Source organism: Drosophila ananassae, chromosome 2R (genome assembly GCF_017639315.1).
Source record: "Drosophila ananassae strain 14024-0371.13 chromosome 2R, ASM1763931v2, whole genome shotgun sequence".
Classification (NCBI taxonomy): Eukaryota; Metazoa; Arthropoda; class Insecta; order Diptera; family Drosophilidae; genus Drosophila; species Drosophila ananassae.
Genome location: NC_057928.1, coordinates 19,217,239 through 19,233,332, shown reverse-complemented (window position 1 = coordinate 19,233,332; position 16,094 = coordinate 19,217,239). Strand labels below are relative to the sequence as shown.

The window sequence follows — 16,094 nt, the reverse complement described above, 5'->3', positions numbered from 1 at the left end:
TTTTAATACAGAATGATAAGGAATTTTTTCCAAAATCGTTTAATGTCTTCCCCTGAGGCATGGGATAGAAATTGGCAACATGTGTAAGCTAAACTTTGCACTGTGTGGGAGATAATCAAATATAAATCACAAAAGCTTTACAAATATTAAACCTTAACAAAATAAATATTAAGCCTCATTTTCATGTCAACAAAACTGATTTAAATTTTTATGTTTTATTAATTACCGTCAATGGTTGGCGGCTTGTTTGTATTTCTCCCGTGACAATTCAAATATTAACCAGAAGCCATGATATTACATACTCGAATGTATGCCTTGATTGCAATTACAGCCATTAAACGAGGCGCCACCGTCATCAGAATCGGCGACAGATAGTCGATTGACTGGAGGCTGGGAGACGGAGGAGGGGCGTGGCGTTTTCCATTTGCATTGATTAAATATTTCGATGGACGGCAATAGGTATTTGACCGCTACTGATTGAGTGTTGTGCAAACACAAGTGCCGATCAAAAATGAAAAGCGGCAAACAAATTACACACATATTAGCGTTTTAATGCAATAGGAGCAATACTTTCCGCAGCAAATTGCAATTACTGGCAATTTAATCGCATTTCCTACGCACCGAGCTAAATTAAATATCACTGGGCGACTGTCTGAGTAACTCAGTGACCCACTGGCGAAAAAGACTGTGAAAGCTATGACTTGCGGATGCCAATTGGCTGCCCTCGAGAGCTATGAGTCTGAGTGGCCCGCCCGGCTATTTGCTTAATGAAAGTATCGCGTTGACTTTCCTGCGAGCGGCGAAAGTAGCCCACTCTCACAGGCCACTTAATGGCTCTATTTGCCAGCGCTGGCCAGCCTCTGGTCGCTGGACAAGTGACCCGCCATGAGGCACCCACTTGCCACTTGCCACAGCCCAGCCTTCCAGCCTCCCGGACCGTAGCCCCCCAGCCTCCAATGAAAGTTGTGCAATTTCAACAGTGGGGAAGGGGTTGCAGCTCCAAAGCTGCAAATTATTGCACTGCAAATGCGAGCAAACGCTGCCCACACTCGGCTATTGCCACATGATTTATCAACTGAAATCCACACGCGAATAGAATTTATACGCGCTACTCGGTATTGGGGTTAAGCACAGAGGAAAATTTATATAATAGCAAGTGGAAAATCTTCAAGAGTTTACTATTTTCCTACTTATTAAAAGGGCTTTCTAGGGCTAGACTAGATTGTAATTTAACATAAAAGTGTCCTCAGAGTATTTCTGAAATAAAATAAATTATTTGCCGTGCAGAGATTAAGAGGAGGCCTATACCCACACTGTTGCCACAGATTTGGCGCTCGGTGTGGGCCCAGACGTGTCAGCCCCATTGATAAGGCCTATATATCGGATAAGTGCTCGTTTCGATAGCAGCCGTCAAAATGTTTGACTTTTATAAAATAATTTACTTACAATTTGCACATGTCAGTCAACAATTACAAGGGACAATTGTTGCTGCCGGGCGGCAATTAGCGTTCTCGACTGATTTATGAGCAGAAGCGATGCTCCCATCCAGTTCGGTTCCGCATTCTTCCGAGAGCCCCAGCTTCCCAGAAGGAGAATTTTTCATACACTTTACCACAAAGTGTGTGCCTTGACTAATGACAGTCATTTGCATGCACACATGGCCGGCAATCTATTCTAATTGACGGTTTAATTAACATATAGTTGTGCCTGTAATAGATAAGCTATTTCGAAGATACTTTGGTGAAAATAGGCCTGCATTAGCGAACAAATGAATGGTCTCTTTATCGCTTGATTGTTCTCTGAAATTAAATTGAAACCATAATTTCCATAATTAATTGTTTAAGAAAAAAAAAACGCACAGCTATTTGCAATTAAATTTTAAAGCTTAATTACGCCAATGCAGAGCACCGAATCTGCACCGAGAATGAAAAACAAATTGCAACCAAATTAATTTGCATCAAACAAGGCATTAAAGGCCTGCAAAAACTAATGGAGTTGAATAATTAAATACTGACCTGCATTTTAAGGCTAATCAAAGCTCGTTTGGGGCACACTATGCCGCCGTGCCACGCAAATTTCAATGACAGTCGCCGAAAAACAAAATGACAAAATAGCTAATAGCCAAACACGCATTGAACAGAAATCAGGCGGGCCGGCTCGCAAATTAAGTTATTTAAACGAGACATAATGCATTTGATTCATTACAGCCATAATAATAAAATCCACGTCACTTCTTAATATATTGACATATCAAATTATACCCCGACTGATACCTTAAATTCTATGAAGTCCCACGCTTAATTTCAAACAAAAACATGAAATTCAATTCAGAATAATTTAATAGTGCTTGTCGCAAAAAAATAGTTGCTCATCATAAACAAACAAGAAAACGATTTCACTTTATCCATATATTTACATTTCATTATTAATATTGCAGGTCCATTGACAAATTTTAAGTCCTTTCGATAAAGCTCGCTTTTAATGGCTTTTTATTTAAATACCCATCGGCGAGTTCATTAATGCAAGGGTTCGAGGAAGGTCATGTCGGGGCGAAAGGAGGGCATTCGACTGCCTGAATGTCGCCTGTCAGTCATCCTGCCGACAGATCCTTTTGCCAGGACACACATACTTCACGGCTCACGGCATGTGGCATGCAATGCATGTATGCCACTGCGCTTCATTATGCAGGCCTGTCCCCTATTTCCCCGTAAAATTCTTGGGTTGCCCTCAAAAGTTTTCTGGTAGATCCCTCGTCCTTTGGAAAATCATCATGGTGATGTTGCTTTAGCTATATTATATAATTAGAGACTTGGGACTTTAAATGGATTAAAACTTTGGCAGAAGCTTATTTAGTGTTTACTTTTTCGTAAAACATATGGGGCGTATACTTGATGTGGATATAAAAAGCTTTCCTATTCTTTAAAATCCTTAATTTTTTAGCCAAACTTTGTGGCACCTCTAACCAAAAATCGGCCATTGTCCTGTCTGTCCTGCATTGTCGTAGGTGGCGACATTTGTGGCCGTGCAGCTGCAACGTCGCATTATATAATAATGGTTGTGGGCGTGTTTGTCCTGCAGCTTGTGTGTTTGTGGCCCAGTTGACCTCATCTCATGGATATGTCAAAATTGTTCGACAAGCTCGTGTGCTTGAACTGCCAACCCCTGTGGGTGGAGTATGTGTGTGGGTGGCTCGACATGTTTTTCCAGTGTTTACGTGTTGTTTTTCGGCAGCGAGGCAGGATTAACTATCGAGCGGCTTGGTTAGAGCGCTTTTGCATATTTATAACTGCCAGTCACGTTTCGGGGCCAAGTTTGTTTCGGTCTAAACGGTTCTTTGAACTTGAAGTGATTTCTGAATATTTTAAATATTTTAGAAGCTAGGTGAGGTCAGGTGAGGAAGCCGAAAGTTGAGTCAAAGTTTGTTAGGTGGGATTAACTAAATTGTGGAAGGCTTTACCTTTTAAAATTGGGTTTTACTTTAGAGTAAAAGCCAGCTACCGAAGACAACCTTTCTTATACTGTTTTTGCATGATATGGGCTTTTCGACGCTTAGATATTTGAAAACTAACATCCAATTCTAATGTTTAAATACCATGCCCATCAATCTAAACTTAAACGTCGAATGGCAATTAAAACAAGGACTACCAGGCTCTATAATATCTCTCCAAGCCAAAAATAAGTACATTCCCAGTTTTTCCATATTGAAAGCAAAACAAACAAAACTATTCCTCAATGTATTCAGCAGCAGAACCAATTAACCCCAAATTAATGGATAAACAAAACAAAGTAATGTGCCACTTTGGTCATTGGGAATTTGGTGCTTCGGCTGGGGCAACCTGCTCACCGGCAGCTAGGAGGTGAAATAAATTAATTGCAGTCGCCAGCGGCTGCACCACAGGTGGGCTGAAAGATGGTCGAGAAGTGGGTGGTGGGTCGGCGGATCGGTGGGTGGTAGGGCGCCAAGCCGAAACAACAAATGAATATAGAACTTTAATTAAAAGCCGTCGGAATGAGCGCCAAAGGCAGCAGTATTCCGAAGCAACACTGCCAGGGGGAATATAAAATAAGCCAACATTCTAATAATGAAATAGTTCCTAGCACAAAATGAGCTACAAATATTCTAGCACTGAAAGAAACAGTTTCAAAAGATATATATTTAAATTCCAGATAGTAGATAATGTAACAGATGTAGCATTAATATTAAGCATTAAAACACCTTAAGGACTACCTTTCTTTCAGTGCACCCGCATATGCCTGTTGCCAAGGCAAACAGCATGAGCTCTCTGCTATTTAAAGCCCATTTGTAGTTGGCCTTATTTTATGGGCCTGGTTGAGAAGAAAAGGGGAGTGAGACGGTATGGGGGAAGATGCCACATTATATGCATATCTCCCGATTTAAGCTATTCAGATGAGATGGCATGTCAGATGCGGCTCTGCTGTCGCCTAAACACGCTCCAAATGGCCTGAAGGCTGCAATGTCTGAGGTCTGTTTGCCTGCAGTTGCCTTAAAACTTTAAGCCAAGTTCTCAGCTGAAACTAATCACTGAGTGCAACGCGCTGCTGGGCAAAAACAGAAAAACCAACGACAGGTGAAAGGATGCCACAAGGGGCTGCCACTCAAGATACTTTGCCGTACTTGCCAAACTTTAAGAACGCGCGGCAAGGCTCATTCATCGAATTTAGTTTCAACAGCTGGGCCGTACAATTTAATTAGTCTAGTAGGACTTCCTCATATTCTCGTTCTATTAGGGAAAATAATTAATGAATTCATCTGGCCTAAGTGCAGTGCCATTATGCCCGACTCGCGACTCGTGCGATGATGATGACGTCGCCTCGTCTTTGGACTCTTGACGTTGATGAGTCGCAAAAAAACATAGAACTACTTGGCAATAAGGCAAGGCTGGGGGGCCAAGTGGGCGTGGCACATGTGGCAGGCTAACAGGAATATGCGTTATGATTACATAGCTTATGAAATATGCATTATCTGCTTGGTCTTTTTTCGAATGAAACTTTTTCGCCAAAAATAAAAGTTGAAAATTCGCTGAAAGCCGTTGTAACTTTATATTTGTTCTACTAAATGCGGGGAAAGTTTTAAAAATGTTGATTTTGGATTAAGAGCTTCGAGGCTTCTTTAAAGAAAATTATACCGGGAAAAGCGGTATTCCCAAGAAGCTTATATAAGAATTAATTCCCCAGAAAACAAATGGTTAAAAATTAATATTTAAGAATAGAATCCACCTGCTAGAGGTCAAGAATTTCCAACGAAATATATTACTTCCCAAAAGCTATTCATAATCTGTAGTCATCGCAGCTTTAGGCCTAAGTGATTCTATAATTTGCTTTTATAAACACATATACCCCACCATGGCGTCATAAATCTGAAAGAAAAGCAAAAAACTGTACGCCCACACAGAGATTATCGCCCTGCTGACTAAACTATAGAAAACAGAATACATATAGGCATTTGGCTAGGCCTAAAATTAAATTAACCTCGCCAATTTTCCAACAGATTTTAAAGACTTTTTGCTTTAAAATTGCAATCAGTTCTGGCCACAGTATACCTCAGCAGCTTCGCCACTGGTGTTCATCAAAGTGTGCAGGTCACCACCTTAATTTTGAGCCACCACCTCCTCGGCAATCAATTGCACATTGTGCACGTACCAGAAGGGAAACTATGTGCGTGTTTCGGTTGAAATTTGGCTGTGGGAAGGGGCAGGTCGGAGCCTGGTTTAGGGGCGTGTGAAATCGAAACCATTGAAACCGAAAACACTGAATGAAAACTTTTGCGGCTCAGCCTTGGGATCGAATTGAATTTTCGGTGGCATGCCACCAACATAGCTGCCACCAGGCCACAAACTTTTGCGACCCGTGTGGCCATGTAACTGACCCACATCGGCCAACAGGGGAGCGCAAAAAAAAAAAGCTGCAAAAAATTGCTGTGCTTTTCCGCAAAAGATTTTTCATGAAAAACAAGAGCACAAAAAAAGGGAAAATAAAACTAAAAATGGATGGGAAAACTCGACAGAAAGTTTTGGACGTTAAAGCTACTGGGCACACTTCATAATTGTATGCGAGTTTTCCACAAAACTTCTGGCTCCGAGGCCGGAAAAGTTTCAAGGTGCAAATGCCAACGTGGCGTATACGTCATAAAACGCCACAGCGTCCAGACCACATTGTGGCCTGTCTGTGTGAGTCCTGGGCATAGGGTGTGAGGCAGGATCTGCCAGTGCAGATACAAAATGTACACGAACATTGAGTGTCGCGAAAGTATTGATTTTTAAGGCATTTCACTTATTAAACCAAGTCCTTTTAATGAATTGCAAATTGAAATTGCAAGTTTAAATGTTACAATTAAAAGAACATTTTATGAAAATGCTCTGCCAACTTTTAAGGCAATAAACGATTATTAAGTGTTAAGCATTGAACAGAGTCCGAGCACCTGGCCTGAGTTGCGGTGGTGCACTGTTGGGTGGTGCTGTCGAAGTAATTGCCACCAGGGCAGCTGTACACATTTCCATAAAAGACTCCACTCACAACATAGCAATAAACGTACCTTGAATTATAAAAATCAGTTGGATTCATAAATTATGTGATTAGAATACTTACTGTTTGCATGTGGTGGAAGTAACTCCCCCATAGGGATATCTTCCGATGGTTCCAACACCTCGACAGTATTCGTTGGGATCCGTAATGGTCGTGGAACCGCAGTTTCCAGTACCGGAGCTCCAACAGGTGGTTGGGTTATGAGTGGGATCCACACAGATGATTTCACTAGCTACATTGCAAACTAAACTGGCGCCACAAGTGCCTCCCAGGGAAGCACTAGGAGTAGTGGTTCCCAAACACAGAGCGAACGTATTCCGGCTGGTGCAGGCAAAGCGCTTATCCGTGCTACATTTGTTGCATCCCGAACAGGCGGTTAGGCTGGAGTCCGCACTGCAGAGAACGGCGGACTCGGTGCAATAATATCCGGTGGGACAGGTGTAGGTGGTGCCAATGGCCACTGAACTCGACGAGCAGAACTGGAACTCTGTCTCCGAGATGCAGGAGTGTCCTGTGGTGGCGGAGCACACGTTGCAGGCAGCCTGGCAGCCAAGAATTGCAAAAGCCAGGAAGATCAGCAGGCGAAGCATCTTTGAATCCAACTAACAAAACTAGAGCCATGCATCTGAATTTATTCAAACGGATTTATCTTATCCAATCAGTTTTTAATCTAATCTGTCTGCTAATATTAGTGTGGATTTATTTTTAAATGCAGTTCCGCCACGTGATGAAAGTTAACTAAGATTAAACTATAAACTATATAGTCCAAGATTGTTGTATTGCTTCAATTGTATTTTTTTACAAATATTTCAATTAATCGTCAGAGTCAAAGTGGCTACTCCAAAAGTGCATCTGGGAGGAACTCCTGTTCCACAGTAACCAGAGGTGCTGTTGAAATAAGTCAGACCAGGACAATCATAAAGAGCGCCAATCCAGGTAGAGTTAGTAAGATGGCAGTATATATATCTAAAAACAATACTTCAGTTGATAGAAGCAAGTAGAGTTTAGTTTTCCTATAAACTTACTGCCGACAGGTGGTGTTCAAATCGGCTCCATAGGGATATCTACCCCTCTGTTGCAGGATTTCGCAGTACTCAGTGGGTGTCATCGTGGTGGGATCCACTCCGGGAGTCACACTGCCGCTGGGGCACGTGGCCTGTGATCCTGAAGCCGGTGTGCCACAGATATTGGGATTGTTCATGTCACAAACATAGGCAGTGCCACAACTTCCTCCTATCGTCGATGGGGTGGTGGTTCCCAGGCATAAGGCGAATGTGGTGGCACTCAGGCAGGCAAAGGTACTGCCGGCATTGCAGGTGCCGCATCCTACACAGGACTTGAAGGCGGCATTCGTGTCACAAATCGCCGCATTTGCTGTGCAGTAATAGTCCGTGGGACACGAGTAAACACTTCCAGTGGGCAGCTCGTCGGTAGAACAGATTTGGAAGTCAGTATCCGAGACACAGGCCACATTGGTGGCCGACGAACAGACATTGCAGTCCGCCTCAGTATCGAGGATGAACATCCCAAGAACCACCACAACTCCCAGCAAGATCAGAAAACGCAGCATCTTTGAAGTCAACTAACTGCAGAGTTGCAATTTCATGCATCTTTATTCTCTGCGATTTATCTTATCATATCAACTGCAACTAAAACTTTCAACAAGGGGCTTATAAATGCCAGAGGATTAAGGTTAATTGGTCAATAAAGCTTAGATAAACTATTCAGGTGAGCTAAATAAAAGAAATGTTTCGTAGATTGTAGCGGATGTCTACCCCAATTCGATTTCGATTCAATGATTTTAAATATATAAAATACAAGTAGACAAGTCGTGACTTTTCTGAAGTATTTCATAAAATATTTACAGCCTTAAAAAGATTTATTTTTGAAAAGATTTAAAAAGATTTGAAAAGATCACGTGTCTCTCCACGTAGACCTTTATGGCTTAAATATTTGCAAAGAATAACTGACGCACATGGAAAGCAAAAAAAGTGAACCTTTTATTTAAAGATCATCAACATATATTTGCTTTTCACACCAAGTTGCAAGTTATTTGCAAAATGTAAATAATTCTAGAATCAAGTGCAATTTGTTGGTTTTGTGGAAGTGCAAATGAGGGAAGTAGAACTGAAATAAGGCTTAGCGGTAGGACAATTCCAGACAGTTCCATTCCAAGCAGAACCTTTATAGAAGCAGTTGATATATCTGAAAGAAATATAAGAAAAATTATGTAATAGCTAAGTAGAACAATATTGTTACCTGGAGCAACTGGGATCATTGGGATATGGGAAACGACCTGCAGAAGCCTTGGTTAAGCAGAAGTTGCCTACTTCTGCAGCACTATCGTAGTACGAACAGGAGGGCACTGTGCCTGTCGCAGAGTCGCCGCAGATGGTTGTGAGGCTTTTACTGCACACTTGCCCGGGATTGCAGCTATACGTAGCATTAGGAATCACAGATCCCTGAAAACAGAGCGCGAAACTACTGGTTCCTGTGCAGGCGAAATAATCTCCACACTGATTGCATTCTGCGCAGGCGATCTCAGCAGTGGTCGCAGAACACACTGCAGCAGTCACAGAGCAGTATGTATTGTTGGGACACGTATAGATCGGTCCTGTGGGCCTATCATCCGTGGTGCAGTTTTGGTATTGGGTTTTGGAAACACAAGCCTTTTTTGTCGCAGAAGAGCAGATGTTGCAGTTGGCTTGGCTAAATCCAACCTGGGCAACCAGCAGAACTCCCAGAATGAGCAGTCGGCGCAACATCTTCGAGAGAAACTAGCTCATTATCTCAAAATGCAGTCGTTTATAAGTGAGTTTCTTACCCGGGAAACTGCTCGAGATTACAATATGAGTAAGGTCAAAGACACAGAGAGAAAATATGATATGTGAGTTTTAGGAATAAATATCAAAACATAGTTATACTGAAAACTATGTTGCAATTACTGCGGTGGGGCATTAGGTTAATAATAGTACTTCGTAATAGGACTTGAAGTACTTAGTTTTGAAATAAAATTGAAAGTGGCTAAGATATTAGAAAGAAAGTGAGTGGAAAGCTAGCATTTTAGTCAGAAGCCATCTTTTTTCGCAACTCACCACGAAAATTCGCAAGCGCCGAAAAGTATGCCATGTTTTTAGTCTAATTTCGGAACAAACACCTTGAGGGAACTTATCTAAATTGAAGTATCAGCCAAGGTCCCGCCTTCCAAGGTCGTAGACGACTTAGGGACGCAGATTAAAAATCTGCGTGCTCCAAAATAGCTACCAAAATTCTCTATTTAAGCTGAATGGCCGTTGGCCAGAATCATCAGTTTGAAAACAACAGAAACTCAGTTTGCAGAAATGTCACCCAGCCAGTTCCTCTTTGCCTTTTTGGTGTCCTGGTGTTTGTTATCCTCGACCCAGGCAACCTGCAACGTGTGCAACTCCGTCAACAATCTGACCTGTTACTCTTCCACACAAATGCAGGCCTGCGATGCGAATGGCACGCCCACCGGGTCACCCACCGACTGCCCCAGCGGCTATGTTTGTGTGAGCGGTACGGGTGGGGTGCTATGCGAACCGGAGGACTCCACCGGAGGCAGCCAGGCCGATTGCCAGGAATGCAACAAGTGCGACACCAGCCAGACATTCGCCTGCACCGGAACCAGCACCTTTGCCCTCTGCCTGGGAACGGATACGGTCCAGAATTCGACGGGAACCTGTGCCGATGGCTATGTTTGCAACATCAACGATACCCAGATATGCGGCCTGTCATCGGGCGGGGTAAGTTCTGGCGTCCTTAAAGGAAAAGTTTTAAAAGGGCCAAAAGGAAGTTTAGGGAAGCGAAGGAAACTCTGACAGGTGGCACAGGAAATTAAGGGCTAAGAGAATTCATTTCCACGAGAATGATTCCTATTGCATTTCCAGGCTGCCGTTTAAAGAAAATAAAAATTGTTTAATAAAATTTAATGAAAATGCATCCCTTTGAAATATAATATCCCAAATTCCATGCTTTACAACTTCCAATTAACTATAATTCCTCTTATCTTCACAGGTCGCTCCCACCTGCTCGTATGCCGATGACACCACCACAACCACCTCCACCACCGCCGCCACAACCACTGCGGCCACTCCCTCAACGAGCTCTGCCTCCAGTTATTGTGCGGCGGTGCAGTCGCAGGGAAAATTTGCGGTAGGCAATGATGCGTATACGACCTGTCGCCAGTACATCGAATGCAACTTGGTCAGTGGCAGTTGGGTCGGACAGACATACACCTGTCCGGGATCCTTGTACTTCAGCAGCTCAGCTAGCTTGTGTGTGGCAGCGATGCCCTCCACCTGCTCCACCAGCGTGAGCTCCACCACAACCACCACCGCCGCACCGACCACCAGTAATCCGAATGCATACTGCCAGGCGATGCAGTCGCAAGGATACTTCCCAGTCGGCACGGATTCCAGCACCACCTGTCACGACTACATCTACTGTTTTTTGCTGAATGGCAGCTGGAGCGGCCAGTCGTACACCTGTCCGGGTGACATGTACTACAACAGTGCCAGCAAGCTCTGCGCCACGGCTCTGCCCTCGACCTGCTCCACCACGGTGGCAAGTCTGACGCTAAATGGAGTTAATTTGGATTAAGCCAACTCGTATAGTAAGAGTGGGGAGTATTTTAAGGTTTATTGGTAATTTTCAAGCCTTAAAGACAGTAACCAGGTTTAACGTAGACACAGCTCTGAGTCAGCGAAACGAAGTAGGAATCAGTCGCGCAATTATACTCCGCCGCCCTGATAACAACATTATTTTTTAAGTAGCAACTAACGTAGCTGTAAAGATATGAACGTTAAATAATTATGAATAAAAAAATTGTGGAAAATTTTAGAGACTTTACAGACCGTTGGCAGTAGGGATCCGAGGGAATGATGGGAAAGAGTCCAGTTGCATTGTAAAGAGCGCAGATTTGGGAGGGTGTCAGGGGTATTTCGGTGGTGCTTTGTTCCGTGGTGCTGGGTTCCGTGGTGCTGGGTTCGGTTGTGCTAGGCTCAGTGGTGCTCTCTGTACCGGTTGAATTAGTGGTGGACTCAGAGGTGGTTGGAACCGACGTTGTAGTGTCCACCAGGTCATCGTTGAGGTCGCAGGTGACATTTTGGTTCGCGACTTCGGGCACACAGATCGCATTGCTGGTGGCGTCACAAACCGTACCCGTGGGGCAGTAACCGAACTTTCCCATGGGTCTTGTGGCTCCATAGCACATCTGGAAGATGCCCCGACTCTGGCAGGCAAATAGATAGTTCACACTGGCACTGCATTGGCCGCACTTCGAAGTGTCTCCACAACTGGGTGGACGTTGGCTGCTTTTTTGCACACAAATGGCCGAGAGGTTGGTGCAGTCAAAGCCATCCAGGCAGTGGTATAACTGATCCGTATGAGGAGTGCCATCTGTAACAGTATTTTGGCAACATTTTTAAATATTTCATAAGTAGAAAGTAGCCTTCTACTTACCACCAAAGCACAAGTAAAACGAGCTGGAGTTGATGCAAGCCACTTGATTGGTCTGACAAACATTACATTCCGACCACGACTGAGCCACCAAGAAGGCAGCAGCCACCTAATTAAAGTATTTCATTTATCCTGGATCAACTTTTAATTATATTTCACTTTACCACAGTAAATCCTTTTAATAAATTGGCAATCCTTTGAGACATTTTTTATTTTCGCTAGTCTGCTGCTCTCTGTCAAGGTTCCGTTCGTACTAAACCGAGTCGGATTATGATAGCCACCTTTTGTTAAAGACTATTTCAGTCGCCAATGTTTATCTACTCTTTACTTTTCTTCAGGCCTGCTAATTGTTTTATTTGCCTTGGCTTTCCACATGATTGCTGTTTTATGGGCTCCCTAGTCGGGAGTGATTTGAGCTATTCTGGCCAGGCTGCATCGAGTGACAGCGCGTGGGTGCGGACATTCCCCAAAAGTCGATAAACTCTTTAATTAAAAGGCTCCAAATGGGTGGAACGGAGCGGGCAAAGAAAGTTGTAATAGTGGAAGCATCGGCTTGGTTTATGGATTCTTTTTAGATGATCGAATATTATAGTCTAGTCTAGTCTAGACCTAACTTTTAGATATGGTTGTACTTCAGTAGCTCTTATTTTTACTTCTCCTTCCATGACGTAATTGAATTCAAGAGACAACTGCAGAGATAAGATCTATTTAGAACAGAAGCTGTAGATAGTTAAAAAGAAACCTATAATAAAGATTGTGTGCTATGTGGAACTATTATAGTTATTTACTTAATGCAACCATTTAAAAAAGTGCATCTCAGATAATGCAGTTAGTCGACTTGAAGCAGCAAGATGCAGCAGTCTAGGATTCTACAGAAGTTGGCAAGGAACCTCTTAAAACTCCTTTTTATAAGTGATTAAAATATCGTTTTTGTAGTGCTTCTTTGTGACCATTTGCATCTTGGTTCCAAATGTCCTGGGAGATTGCAATGAGTGTCAGACTAACGGCGTCAAGTGCATAAATCAAACGCATTTCTCGTTTTGCTCGGATTATATAGATAAGTCTCAGGTGGTGGGGTGTCCTGAGGGTCAGGTGTGCACATCCATGAAGGCCATCTGCTTGCCGGAAGGAGCTGAAGCATCCTGCGCACCAACTCCTGCAGTGGAGTGCCCCGCCTGTGACGGATCAAGTATATTTGTCTGCACCAGCCGCACCACCTTTCAGATGTGCAATGGAGATACCCTCACCAGTCAAGTTTCAAAGTGCAAAGAGAACACTTTCTGTTCTATAAAGTCTGGAACCATTTGTGCTGATCGATGTTGGATAGAAAACAATCACAATGGCTTTGAGTGCGACAGGGAGTCACCTGCTTAGAACTTGTGTCATTTATGTTTTCAAGGATAAAGGGGACGTAACTTGTTTTCATCTTGTATCTTTTAATGATATCTTATCTTTTGTCATTAAAGATTGTTTGAAGAAGATCTCACTTATTTTTCATTTAAATATTTTGTTTATTTAATTTTTTCTATAATATTTATTTACAAAAATATGTTAAATAATTTCTAAAGAAGGCATCCCGCTGAAGTTGGCTGCACAGTTCCACAGTTAAAGTCATTTGCGTTGAAATAAGGCTTCGTGGCAGGACACTGGTACACCAATCCAGACCAACTTCCGCCTCTATAGACACAGTACACATAGCTGAAAATTAAAATAATATTATTTGAGTATCAAGAAGCACTTTTCTAGGACTCACCTTGTACAAACTGTGTCATTGGGAATAGGATAACGACCCACTGCACTGATTCCTTGGCAATAGGTTTGCTCATTGAAGTCCGGTGGAGTGATGGTGGTGGTTACGGTGGTGGTGGTGGCTGGTTCAGTGGTTGAGTCCGATGAAGTGTCCGTACTCAAGGTAGAATTTGCATCGGAAGTAGTAGTGGTAATAGTTGATCCATCCGTTGTAGTTGTAGATGATGAATCCGTTGTATCCGTGGTAGTTGTAGATGATGGATCCGTTGTATCCGTGGTAGTTGTAGATGATGGATCCGTGGTAGTTGTGGATAATGGATCCAAAGTAGTTGTAGATATGGGATCAGCAGTGGTTGTGGTGGCATTATCCTCATTGTTGGTGAGCACCACATCGCATATATCGCCATCTGTGGCAGAGCATCGCGAAATGCATGGAGAACCAGTTGCAGCACCTGAGACACTGCAAACATAGTCTTCGGTGCAGTTGATGTTATTTGCCGTAACTGCGCCCCCACTGCACAGGGCAAAGGTGGTGCGGGAAGTGCAGGCAAATGTCTCGTCATTGGAGCAAACGCCACAGTTGGAGGTATCCCCACATCCGGCTACTATACCATCGCTTTCCGGAAAACATATGGCACCATAGTCCACACAAACAGGGGTATCCTCGGGGCATTCGTAAACTATGGTCTGATCCACCGATGCTAAGAATATTAAAGGATTATATTACTTATTATTTTAACAAAAATCCATTCAATAAACCTACGATTGTCGCAGAATTGGAACTGTGTTCTGCTGACGCAGGTGTGTCCATCGCTGCACTGATTGCAGGTGGCCTTAACAGCCACCGGAGCTAGTAAGACTCCCAACGCAGCGACCAGTTTCAGCAGCTCCATGGCTAGATTTCAATTAAATCCCACCAGAAACTACGCCAAGCTTTATATAAAACTCTGGACTCATATCTTTATGATGATCTGGGGGAGTTAACATTTATCTTTCAATGTCTTTCCACGTAAACTAATCTCCGAGTAGCACGGGAGCGGTACATAGCAAATAAGTAGCCTCATATATTAAGGAACTTAATTCCCTTCATAAAAAATAATCTGTATCTTTTCCCTCAAAATCTTTTCATATAAAGGCAACTGGATGGCTGGAAGACTCAGTCAGTCAAAGACAAAATTTAGCATAATGCAGAACGGTCAGATCCTCAGAAATTTGGTAAGTATTTCAGTGGGATTATAGAGAGAATTCTTGTAGAAAATGATACTTCTTTGACAGTGCCTTCTTGTGGCCACTTGCTCGATGGCCGCTGTGGTTCTGGGTGCGTGCAATGTTTGTCAGACAAATAATGTGAAATGCCTGAATGAAACACACTATGAGTATTGCGCCACCAATGTGGAAGCTGGCCAGGTACAAGCCTGCCCCGATGACCAGGTGTGCACAGAGTTTGCTGCTTTCTGCATGCCCAGTGGAGCCACACCGGCCTGTCAGAACTCAGAGGCTGATGGAACCTGTGAGACCTGTGACGGCACCAACCTATTTGTCTGCACCAGCCGCACCACCTTCCAGATGTGCAGTGGCACCAACCTCACCGGCACTCCCTCCACTTGCAAGGCCAACACAGTCTGCTCCATCCGCTCTGGGAAGTTCTGCGTGGATAGCTGTGAGGTTACAGGAAGTCTGGAATGCGATAGATCTGCCTAAATGCTTGTAATATATCTTATAAAAAATAAATAATATCTTAAATTTAAAAAAATTCCAGCAAGGGGTATTATTTGAGTGAAATTGAAGAAAACTTTGAAATCCATAGAGATTGAATGGGGTATTTCAGTGTACTTCTACAAAGTGTCTAATGATAAGACTGTAATCAGAAAATTGTATCTTTTAAGTTAAATAAACATGATTTATAAAAAACATAAAAGTTACCATAAAAAGAGTTTTTTCTCGAAATAGAAGAGTCAAATATATATATTAGTGGTATTATTTTTGGAGACTTAAAACAAATACACAAAGTTTATCTTGATAAATAATCTCATATGTTTAAACCCACTATCTTACATAATATTAAACTTTCTTTCTTAATTAGTAATGACCTCTAATTCATATCTACAACATGTCTAAACAAATATTTTGATACCTTATCTTACTTCCTGGTATTTTCCTTCACAAATGATTTAAAATGTTAACAACACTATTTTTTAGCAAATAATTCAGCATCCTAAGGAACCTTGAAGGCCTGCAGCCACATAACAATAGTTGCTACTTTTCCACTGAAAGCTTATCGTTGTTTTGGCCATCTCAGGGACGAAAGCCACGCAAATTCCGTT

General features: G+C 42.7%; 8 protein-coding genes across 8 annotated transcripts; 3 read left to right on the top strand and 5 right to left on the bottom strand.

Annotated features, from left to right (window-relative positions):
- Positions 1-6,291: 6,291 nt before the first annotated feature.
- On the bottom strand, positions 6,292-7,167 carry LOC6506992. The gene is made up of 2 exons (XM_001956829.4): positions 6,607-7,167; positions 6,292-6,553 (listed from the first exon to the last, which is right to left on the bottom strand). Exons 1-2 carry the CDS (start codon positions 7,131-7,133, stop codon positions 6,388-6,390), a joined length of 693 nt encoding a protein of 230 aa, XP_001956865.1. The 5' UTR covers positions 7,134-7,167; the 3' UTR covers positions 6,292-6,387.
- A 135-nt stretch (positions 7,168-7,302) lies between these two features.
- On the bottom strand, positions 7,303-8,134 carry LOC6506991. Its single transcript, XM_001956830.4, has 2 exons — positions 7,569-8,134; positions 7,303-7,509 (listed from the first exon to the last, which is right to left on the bottom strand). Exons 1-2 carry the CDS (start codon positions 8,111-8,113, stop codon positions 7,353-7,355), a joined length of 702 nt encoding a protein of 233 aa, XP_001956866.1. The 5' UTR covers positions 8,114-8,134; the 3' UTR covers positions 7,303-7,352.
- Positions 8,135-8,521: 387 nt separating this feature from the next.
- Positions 8,522-9,328, bottom strand: LOC6502799. The gene is made up of 2 exons (XM_001956831.4): positions 8,803-9,328; positions 8,522-8,748 (listed from the first exon to the last, which is right to left on the bottom strand). The coding sequence occupies exons 1-2, from the start codon at positions 9,306-9,308 to the stop codon at positions 8,622-8,624; spliced, it is 633 nt and encodes a 210-aa protein (XP_001956867.2). The 5' UTR covers positions 9,309-9,328; the 3' UTR covers positions 8,522-8,621.
- Positions 9,329-9,758: 430 nt separating this feature from the next.
- On the top strand, positions 9,759-11,198 carry LOC6493019 (putative protein TPRXL). The gene is made up of 2 exons (XM_001956832.3): positions 9,759-10,307; positions 10,579-11,198. Exons 1-2 carry the CDS (start codon positions 9,885-9,887, stop codon positions 11,161-11,163), a joined length of 1,008 nt encoding a protein of 335 aa, XP_001956868.1. The 5' UTR covers positions 9,759-9,884; the 3' UTR covers positions 11,164-11,198.
- Positions 11,189-12,312, bottom strand: LOC6506990. The gene is made up of 4 exons (XM_001956833.4): positions 12,186-12,312; positions 12,025-12,130; positions 11,418-11,961; positions 11,189-11,348 (listed from the first exon to the last, which is right to left on the bottom strand). The coding sequence occupies exons 1-4, from the start codon at positions 12,225-12,227 to the stop codon at positions 11,222-11,224; spliced, it is 819 nt and encodes a 272-aa protein (XP_001956869.1). The 5' UTR covers positions 12,228-12,312; the 3' UTR covers positions 11,189-11,221.
- A 530-nt stretch (positions 12,313-12,842) lies between these two features.
- LOC6502832 lies at positions 12,843-13,502 on the top strand. The gene is made up of 2 exons (XM_001956834.4): positions 12,843-12,902; positions 12,958-13,502. The coding sequence occupies exons 1-2, from the start codon at positions 12,873-12,875 to the stop codon at positions 13,393-13,395; spliced, it is 468 nt and encodes a 155-aa protein (XP_001956870.2). The 5' UTR covers positions 12,843-12,872; the 3' UTR covers positions 13,396-13,502.
- A 9-nt stretch (positions 13,503-13,511) lies between these two features.
- On the bottom strand, positions 13,512-14,712 carry LOC6506989 (cell wall integrity and stress response component 3). The gene is made up of 3 exons (XM_001956835.4): positions 14,534-14,712; positions 13,775-14,471; positions 13,512-13,719 (listed from the first exon to the last, which is right to left on the bottom strand). Exons 1-3 carry the CDS (start codon positions 14,661-14,663, stop codon positions 13,584-13,586), a joined length of 963 nt encoding a protein of 320 aa, XP_001956871.1. The 5' UTR covers positions 14,664-14,712; the 3' UTR covers positions 13,512-13,583.
- A 172-nt stretch (positions 14,713-14,884) lies between these two features.
- On the top strand, positions 14,885-15,523 carry LOC6493020. Its single transcript, XM_001956836.4, has 2 exons — positions 14,885-14,985; positions 15,046-15,523. The coding sequence occupies exons 1-2, from the start codon at positions 14,914-14,916 to the stop codon at positions 15,469-15,471; spliced, it is 498 nt and encodes a 165-aa protein (XP_001956872.2). The 5' UTR covers positions 14,885-14,913; the 3' UTR covers positions 15,472-15,523.
- The last annotated feature ends 571 nt before the right edge of the window (positions 15,524-16,094 follow it).